Source organism: Octopus bimaculoides, chromosome 11, assembly GCF_046866305.1.
Source record: "Octopus bimaculoides isolate indiv1 chromosome 11, ASM4686630v1, whole genome shotgun sequence".
NCBI lineage: Eukaryota > Metazoa > Mollusca > Cephalopoda > Octopoda > Octopodidae > Octopus > Octopus bimaculoides.
This window is the reverse complement of record NC_142938.1, coordinates 8610166-8620440: the sequence shown is the minus strand read 5'-3', so window position 1 is coordinate 8620440 and position 10275 is coordinate 8610166. Positions and strand designations below refer to the sequence as shown.

Below are 10275 nucleotides of genomic sequence, written 5' to 3'. Positions count from 1 at the left end.
TGAAGTGGTCTTGTTCGAGCAGGCCTATAATCAAAGACATCCTATCCATGACCATCCCTTCATTTTTCTTCTTCAAATATAGTGTAAAGGACTACATCATCCACTCTGCTAGTTCCTCAACAGTTATGATGGGATTTTGTTCCACCAGGGTTTGCAGGACATCCTCTGAGCTCTATAGATCTTCCAGGATGAGGCTGTAGTTTCCGACTCAGAAATTCTGGAACCACTGTTGACACTGGCTTACGCTTATTGTCCAATCCCCATATACTGTATTGATGTTCCTCACACTTTTCATTGCGTTGTTGCCTTTATTGAACTCATAATGCAAAATATGCTGAATATGCTCCTTTGTCACCTCCATTATAGTTCTGAAAACATTAATTGTTAAAATCGAACTGCATTCTTCAAAACTTGCACTAAGAATAAGAACAAGAACAAGCTAAAATTACTACCTGCTTTTATAGCAAGTTGATGCAGGTAGTTTATCTTGTCCTCCTCCGACTTTATGCAATTGAAAAACCACATTATTTATGGGATAACCTAATATTTTTTGTCTTTTTTTTTCTTTTATTTAGTCAAGTTTTATTAAATTTCATATCATGTCATTTTTCCTTGATCTTCTTTGATTTGACCCAGATATTTAAATTTAAGAATTTTTAGAAATATTCTGCACTTCTGATCTTTTTGATGTCTAGGGATGGATAATGATGTGCATGAGTTTGTTTCCAAATGTGATTCAGGAGAATGGAAGCAGCAAATCTACCTTATCTTGGTTTACTCATTTTGCCCCAGCTAAGTTTGTCTTTTATACACTCAAGGAAAACAGCGATAATTTTCTGAAATAGTTAGCAGATCATGTTATGATGTTTTTAATGCTTTTAGAGGTCATTTACTATTAACTCCAACTGGTTTTCTTAATTTCAAAATATAGGCCGACTTGAAAAGGTTAAAAGCAATTTTTAGTTAGCACCCCTCCCCTCTTTGATTTGCAATCAGCAGGCAGTGCACCAGCAATTCCATTCAAACAGAAGTTTTCTTTGCTAAAGGAACGTGACTGATAATGGTTCTGTCAAAAAAATTCATTCTAGCTAAACAGTTTGTTGGTAAACCGTCCAGTGATGATATAAAGCTGGTAACAGAAGAATTGCCCGATGAAGTTAATGATGAAGGTAATTTTAACAAATATATATTTTTTCTTTTCTTTTCAGAGTTCAATTTAATTACTACCTATTTCATTTTTCCCTCAGTTCAACCCCAATAATCTAAGGCATTCCAACCGTGATCATCCTTCTTATTAGACATGGGGGATGAGTCCTGTAATTTTGAGTTCAATTAACTTCATATATCCTTGCTAATATGTTAGTATATGTTCCTCATTTCATTATTTTTTAATATATTTTTCCGATTCAGTTTTGCTACATAAACCTCAAACGCGGTAAGCTCCCCGAGTCGCCTTAATTTTAAATATAGTAAATTTGGACAGATTTTAAGTAGTAATATCTAAAAAGTGAAAATGCCTTTTTACATACATCTTTCACTTTTTGCTCTCACTTGAAAGCAAATGTCATCTTCCACATGTCATGAAAACAAAAGTAAATAAATAAATAAAGAATTTTATGGAAATTAACGAACAATCATATTGTCTAAATCAGTGCTTCTCAAACAATCTGAAGTGGTGTACCGGCAATTTTTTTTTTCCAATGTGCCAGGGACCGGTAATATTTCTTAGTAATATTAATTTATACCGGAAACCATTTTATAATGTTTCTTTTCTGGAAACTCGCCACATACCGGCAGTTGATGGTTTGCGGAGTTCAAATCTTGCCAAAATCAACTTACTATTCATCTTTCAATGAAATAATCCTTTCTACTATAGGTACAAGGCCTGAAATTTGTGGGGAGGGGCCAGTCGATTACATTGACCTCAGTATGCAACTGGTACTTAATCTATCGACCTTGAAAGGATTAAAGACAAAGTTGACCGCAGTGGAATTTGAACTCAGAACATAGAGATGGGTGAAATACCGCTAAGCATTTTGTCCAGCATGCTAACAACTCTGCCAGCTCACTGGCTTCCTTCAATGAAATAATGTAGCAGTCTTGTATGAGATGGATGTGATGTAATTGACTAACCTCTCTGCCAAATTTTGGACCTTCTGCCTCTATCAGAGACAGATAAGAATGGTAATGATTTTGCAAATGGAGAAAGCAAAATGTTTCTTCCAATAAATCGTTGATATCAAACTTTCTTTTCTCTTTTTCAGTTGTTTATTTGAGTTATTTATTTATTTTTTTTGCAGAAGTTCTATGTGAAGCAGTCTGGCTGTCTGTTGACCCTTACATGCGGTACGTCTTCTATCGGACCATTATCCTTTGTCTTTTATTTGTGTCAGTCATTGAACTGTGGCCATGCTGGAGCTCTGCATTGACTGTTTTAATCAAACAAATTGACTGCAGTATTGATTTTTTCTTTATTTATAAGTTGGATACTTAACAATCTCTTTTTGCTGAACCAGGAAGTCTTTGGGACATAAACAGACCAACACCAGTTGTCAAGCAGTGGTTAGGGACAGCAGAGGCTTGAAAGAAATGAAGCCAGCATGCTCCACTGGACGGGTAATGTCAGTATGCATGTACGACAGAGTGTAAGTGAATTGGGTATAGGAGGCATCATTCATTTGGTTAAACAAATGAATGTCTAAAGTTAAATTTGGTTTGCCGTTTCTGTCTGTTAGCTTTTTTTAACAGCTAAAATATTTTCACCAATATGGATTACCTGTTGTGTTGTGTTGTGTTGACATAAATCTTCACACGTATTGTTATTAATTAGCTGACCATGTGCCATGAATAATGATGGCTAATTGTAATATTTTATATATAAATAAGGTACAAAATAAGGTATATAATAATCACACATACAAACATTTACACACTTCCCTTGTACATGCACACACATACACTCACACAGAGTTGAAATGGTGATTTTTTTTTCACCCTTTCTTTTCTCTCCCTACTATTACTTTCTCTCACTCCCTGTCAATCAGAGCTATTACTCTCACTACTTCTCCTTCACTGAATTACTATTTTCTCTCCTCCTCTGCGTCCAGCATGATTCTAGACAAATATATATATACACACATATATATATACATATGTTTATGGCATTAGGAAGGGTGTCCAGTCATAGAAACCATGCCAAAATGGACAACTGGAGCCTGGCGCAGCTCTCCAGCTTGCCGACTGCTGTCAGATGTCCAACTCACGCCAGCATGAAAAAAATGTACTCTTCTTCTTCTTTTCCTCCTCCTCCTCCATGTCTGTTTAATGCTTGAAAAGCCAGGGTTAAGTTTCAAAGTTCTGGAGATTTTTATGGTTCATTAAAGTATTGACTGTTTTGCATTAAGAAGGTAATTGTCATTCTGAAGATTACTATGGCGTTTTTTGTGTTTCTTTTCTTATTTAGTATCAATGCTGGTGAGTTGTCAGAAGGAGATGTGATGATGGGAGAACAGGTAGCAAGGTAAGTTTGTTTCGATAGTTTCTCATTTGCTGTGTGCTTAAATTACACCACTGTACAAAGCCTTTCTAGTTCATATCGACACAGTATAAGTACAATGGTAAAGACATTGCACAATCCCCTCATGGGAGCCAGTCAGGCCTGGCATTGATCACATTCGGATGGTGCTTTTTACGTGCCACTGGCACAGGAGCCACTCGGGGGGCACTGGCATCAACCACGTACAAGATGATGCATTTTATGTGCCACCAGAACAGGAGCCACTCAGGGGGCACTTTCCACAGCTACGATTTTGGTTTTACTTGACTCAACAGGTCTTCTCAAGCATATCATATCACCTGACACATCAAGGGTCCTTTTAAATGGGCCGGACATTGTACATATATCTACTTTACAAAATTCTTAAATTCTAAAATAAGTTTATGTTTAAATGCAGGGTTATTGCTAGTAAGAATCCAAAATTTCCTGAAGGCACACATGTGATGGCACATTTTGGTTGGAAGAGCCACACATTAGTGAAAGATGTCTCAGTTCTGAGGAAAGTTCCAGACATTGAAGACTTACCATTGTCTCTTATTCTAGGATCCTTGGGAATGCCTGGGTAAGTGGTGTTTTATCTTTTTTTTTTCTGTTTTATATACAATGTTTGATTTCTTCTTGATACTTTCAGTTCATCTGCTCCTTTACCATAGCTAATAATTATCATAATAATAATAATAATAATAATAATAATTATCCTTTCTATCACTTACAACCATTACATGATGTCAAGGCAAAGGCATACACACACACACACATACAAAACTGGTTTCTTTCTGCTTCTCTTCATCTAATCCACTCACATCCTTGTCAGCCTGGGGCTTTAGTAGAAGATACTTGCTCTGGATGCCATGCAGTAGGACTGAACTCGAGACAACACAGTTGGGAAGCAAGTCACTTAACCACACAGCCTTGCCTACACCTACCATGCCTTACCATTTTAAATAAGCAATGAACTCGTATTATAGTCAGTCATTCATACTCTTAAAAAGATTGATAGTCATAGATGGTCATAAACTGGAGTGCCTGTGATTAAACAATTAAAGCAACTATTAGACAGACCAGAAAGTATTTTGAACGTAGTATCTCTGTGAAAATAGCAGGAAAATTGGATATTATTACTGTTGTAAGACATAAAAAATAATTTTTCCATCTGACAAGGGTAATAATACCGAGTTTTACTGCTGTTTTAACAGCGATACTGCATTCAAAATATTACATGTTTTTGTCTGTATAATGCAATACATGTTTGACACTTCTAAAACAGAAATATAAGTTTGTTTATATATATGTGTGTGTTATTGCAATTAAAGCAGCTGTTTCAAATCTTTCAAATGCAGGTTAACAGCATATTTTGGATTCCTTGAGAAATGTCAACCAAAATCAGGAGAAACTGTATTGGTTAATGCTGCTGCTGGTGCTGTCGGAAGTATTGTGGGACAAATTGCCAAAATCAAGGTAGCTTTGTGTTGTTTTTTTCCCCTCAATTTTCTCTCCTCCTTCCCCACCTACAACTTGCCTTGTCTGTTTTGGAGTGTAGGGGGCAGGCTTCTATGAAGTTTTCTCTAGTAATACCATGCAATGAAGCATTTGTTACTATACAATTAGCAAAAATGATTTTAGACTAAAACAACTTGATCTCTGTCTAATTTTTGTGTTTGTCCTGAAAATTGTTCCATTTGTTTGCATACACATATTTTTGGTTGACTTTATTTAGGGTTGTAAAGTGGTGGCATTTGCTGGCACTGAGGAGAAATGTTCCTGGCTTAAGAACGAACTGGGTTTTGATCAAGTCTTCAACTACAAGAATATTGATTTGGACAAAGTATTATCATCCTCTGTTCCTGACGGCATTGACTGTTATTTTGACAATGTAAGTGGATTGGCACCATTTCTGAGATGATTCAATCCTTTAGCATTCGGATAACTCTGTCAAATGTAATGCTTATTTGTCCACATTGTATTGAATTTATCGTAGACTCATTTCTGTCTTGAAATTTTTTTGCCACTTTAAACTACTTAAATGAAATGTTCTGTTTGGTTTTCTAGGTTGGTGGTCACTTCTCATCGGTTGTCTTAAGTCATATGAATAGTCATGGTCGTGTATGCATTTGTGGTTGTATATCTGAATATAATGTTCCAGTGGAAAACAAACTAAAGGGTAACCTGATGTTTTCTCTATTTTCTGCTTATTAAAGTTCTCTTTTAAAAGGCTTTTTTTTTTTACATTTAAATTTCATTATAGAAATCCTGCTCTCCCTCCTCCTGTCATCATTATCACCACCACCATCATTTTGCCTCCATGTTCTATATCGGCACAGGTTGGACAGTTTGACATCATCCAACAGCTAAGATGTCTGTGTCAAGATCCAGTTTCTGTTTCCGCATGATTTCCATGACTGGATACCCTTCCTAATGCCAACTCAGTTTATTACATTCTGAATTCAAATTCTGCTGAGGTCAACTTTGCCTTTCATCCTTTCAAGATCGATAAATTAAGGACCAGAGAAACACTGGAGTCAATGTAATCGACTTGTCCCCTCCCCACAAATTTGAGGCCTTGTGCTTTTAATAGAAAGGATGATTATTATTATTATTATTATTATTATTATTATTATGGCAGAATGGTTATTGCACTGGATATTGTTCTGTAGCCTTTCTTTTGGCTTTACATTCTGAGTTCAAATTCAACCAAGGTTGACTTTGCTTTTCATCCCTTCGGAGTCATTGAAGTATGTACCAGTTGAGCACTGGGGTTCATGTAATTGACTATACCAGGGCTGGCCAACCTGAGGTCCACGGGCCGCCTGCTTAATACTTTCTTGAAATGGGTTTATTTAAACAGACATTTTAAAAATCTTATCAAACATTAAAAATTGTAATGCAAAGTAAAAATGAAAGATACTACTGTTTTTGCAATGATAATATTTCATGTTGAATCATTGATCATTTGTTCATTATTGTAATAATAGCATGAGAAAGCAAAATGCTTTCAATTCTGTCAGTATACAAGCAGCCCTCAAAAATCTTTCTGTGATAAAAAAGGCCCGTAGTGTAATTTGAGTTGGCCATGCCTGGATTAGACCTTCCCCCCAAATTGTACCCGTTGTAGAAAAGATTATTATTAATATCATTTTTATTTCTATTTTTCTTCAGGTCCCTACCCTTTCAAAAGGATTTTGCATAAAGAACTCTCCATATTTGGTTTCATAGTATGGAAGTGCATGCAGCGAGCTGGTGAAGGAAGAAAGCAACTTCTGGAATGGATTAAAAATGTAAATATCAAAAAATGTTCTTTTAGTATAAAAAGAATTTAGCTTTCCATAAGGCAAGGCACTAAATGTGTGGTTGAGAAGTGAGCCTCACAACGACATGGTTCTAAGTTCAAATGTATTGCACAGCACCTTGAGCAAGTGTTTCTACTATTGCCTTCAGTTTTCAAGTAACCAAGTCAGTAGAGTACAGATCACATGGTCAGCTATTTGTATTCTCTCACCCATTCTTATGTTGTATCTGTGGCTAAGAAAGACACTTAATTCTCAGTAGCCAAGTTTACTTAACCCCTTAGCATTTAAACCAGCCACATCCAGCCAAAATATTCTGCATGTTTAATATTTTTATATTTTTCTCTCTCTCTCTCTCTGTCACAGGGAAAGCTGATCTACAAAGAGACCATCACAGAAGGTTTCAAGAACATGCCGAAAGCTTTCTTTGGATTGTTTGAAGGTAGTAATATTGGGAAAGCTATTGTCAAAGCATAAATGTCAGGTTTGAGACTCATTCAGATTTTTGAATGGAAATTCGTAAAGATTTGATTTTATTCATTTTCTTTTTGTAGTGGAATGATTATCATCAGTTGTAATGACTCTAATCAATCAGTAATTAATTTTATGTATTCAGGTAGATGTGTAGTGAATCTGAGCAGAATTTGAACATGAAATTTCATTCAACAATATTAAACGCAAATTTTAAAATCAAAGAAAATTAAAGGAAGTATTTTTCTTACTCAGTATATCAGTATTATTGTAAAACAGAATTATTAATAAATGTTAAAATTAATGTGGTGAACATAATTTACATATCAAACATAATCTGTTGAAGAAATGTTTTGAAGTAACCAACAGGGCATTATATTTTCATAAAACCACAACTTTTCACAATTGCTCAAATTTTTCTCAGCTGATTTGACCAGATATTCTAATATAACATTAAGACATTTGATTTATATTTTGATTGAAACAGCACCACACCATTAAATAGGCAAACCCTTTACAGTTATCCTAAGAATCATGGAAGGCCCTGCATTAGATCTTTGGTAAAATTGCTTTCAAATCTTTCATAATCTACTTTTGGTTATTCTTGTCCATTCTAATATTCTTTCTATTGCATCTTGCTAGGTTGAGTAACCTTTTCATTTAAAACAACCAATAATTTACTGAAGCTGAAATAGTTTTTGCTAATATTTATGCATAATAAAAATGTATCTTCAAAGATGTTATTGGATATTCATCAGGTAGAACTAGTTGCTGATATGTCTGCTACCAATGCAATCACTTACCACTGGAAAGGCTTCCATTTTGGTCCCAATCTTTCAAGATATGAACATGTAACAATCATTTAATGCAACTAAATCAGTTTTTCAAAAGGAATTTATATATTTTATTTTGGAATATTCTACAAACTTAAAAACATTTTTCTAATTGATACAAATCCATATTTTGTTTTTAAATTTTCAAAAAAAAAAAAAAAATGATAAAATTTGCTTTTGTGGGTATTTCTTTTTTATATACATTTCCTGAACTGTACAATTAAGTATCTATAAGAACGATATTCTTTATACTTCATGTTTTATATAAATAGTACTAAATGGTAAAAAGTTATAAATTTCAAACTGGTGAGAAAGCCTCTTTTTAGCTGCCCAACCTGTTAGAAATAACAGTCAAATCTCCATTTCTTATTTTCTTAAAAAGAACGGATGCATTAGATAACTGTAGTCCCAGATACACTATGCCGAAAAAAGAAAAAAAAACTGGATGATCATGGCTAGAATACCTTTGATCACAAGGCTGACATAGTGTGAAATAACAACATTACAGATTGGTTTCAATTGCTGCCAAATAACAAGTGTAATTACTTTGCAAATATAAAAGTTTTAAAGCATTCTTTGTTTCAAAGCACAGACAAAGTATTAGAATTTAACCAATAATTGTGACAATGTAGCTAATTGTTTTGAAAGATTGTAAGAAAAAATGCTAGATTTTTTTTGGTTTTTATTTTTGAGATGTTCTTACTCTGTTCTCTTAAAATATAGTGTTTTTTTCTTAAAACACCCTTTTTACAAAATATCTTAATAAAATAAATTTGCATGTACAAAATCTTGTTCTCATGTGATTTTTGATTCAATAACTTTGGGTGATTTCTACATGTTTCTGTTTCCTATCCATTTTACCATTCCAAGTGAAGGTTTTGTGGCCAACCAAAAAAGCACATTTATAATTACATGAGTACCATACTGCTTTATACAGCATGCTAAAAACTGAATTGTAGTGCCAAAGACAAGCTGTCTCACTAAAAAGACAGTAGCAAGATTATACATTGGTATTGTTTAGTTCCAAGTTAGTCCTGTTTGAGCAGAGCCATGCTCAAAGGTATTTCACATGAAGCATTCCGTGTTTTTTTAGGAATATATTAGATTCTATTATGCAATGTGTCCTTTCCTTATGTAAGACAGCAGAGTGTGATTAAACTCTGTAGAGCTTTCCTTGTTAGCTCAACATAATTAGAGATCTGTTGTGTAAAGCCTTAATGACTCACATTATAGCATTTATCTGGAGGGGAAATAAAGCTTAAAGACTCATATAGTATTTATCTGAAGGGGAAGTTATCAGATGGAAATGCGTGCTCTGGCTTGCCACTGGTTTTAACTATATCCAAATAAAGAAATACTGAGCTAAGACATATAAAACATAAATGATAGCCTGGTGAAGGATAGATTCATGAAAATATTACTATAACTGCACTTAAATAACACCACACACAAGGCAACAACGGACAGAAAAAAAGAGATCCTATTTTACTCAATATATTTATGCGTGTGTGTAAGAAGCATACTCTCCCAATGACAATTGTTACAAACCACGTCTCAAATGATATTCTAACATTTCCTCTAGTTTCATTCTTATATATATATATTTTTGTTTTCTGAATGCAGAATATCAAAGTCTATTTTATATTATTGTTTTTTTTTATGAAACCATAGCACCCTCCGATGTTTTAAATGCTTGCTTAAGTCAACATGTATTTTGCAAAATGATTTATTATATAATGGTGATTATTTTACAATGAAATGATATCCTACTGAATGTTTCATCATGTGCACACACACACACAGATGTAAATACATATATGTGTGTGTTTCTCTGAGTTCCACTGGTTCTAGACATCATGTAATCCACTATCAGTCTGTCTAGGCATGGCTGTAAAGTTTCATATTATATTGTTGTCTTATCTAAAGAACCAGAAGGTGTTTTGCTCAATGATGCAAGTTTTTGAAATGTTAATGTTCCATCTTCCAGTCAAGAAATATCAGCAGTAATTTACAAGCAAAATCTTTTAAGATATAAACCCTTAAACAATCTGACCAGAACATGGATCTTGAACATTCTCAACCACTGGAGTGAACTTCTAAGGAATCTGGAAGATAAAAAGAGAAAATCAAA

General features: G+C 34.2%; 2 protein-coding genes across 4 annotated transcripts in view; one reads left to right on the top strand and one right to left on the bottom strand.

The window, feature by feature from the left end:
- The first annotated feature begins 964 nt into the window (after window positions 1-964).
- Window positions 965-8931, top strand: LOC106883244 (prostaglandin reductase 1). The gene is made up of 9 exons (XM_089359410.1): window positions 965-1169; window positions 2301-2346; window positions 3464-3520; window positions 3954-4118; window positions 4897-5014; window positions 5274-5429; window positions 5606-5717; window positions 6713-6831; window positions 7207-8931. Exons 1-9 carry the CDS (start codon window positions 1061-1063, stop codon window positions 7315-7317), a joined length of 993 nt encoding a protein of 330 aa, XP_089215536.1. The 5' UTR covers window positions 965-1060; the 3' UTR covers window positions 7318-8931.
- The window catches only part of LOC106881743 (kinesin-like protein KIF27), a 52562-nt gene continuing 50478 nt past the window's right edge, over window positions 8192-10275 (bottom strand). For all 3 annotated transcript variants that reach the window (XM_089359403.1, XM_089359404.1, XM_089359405.1), the window contains one exon: window positions 8192-10249. In XM_089359403.1, coding sequence (XP_089215529.1) covers window positions 10221-10249 — 29 coding nt within the window. In that variant the 3' untranslated portion in view covers window positions 8192-10220. The remainder of the gene's footprint in view (window positions 10250-10275) is intronic.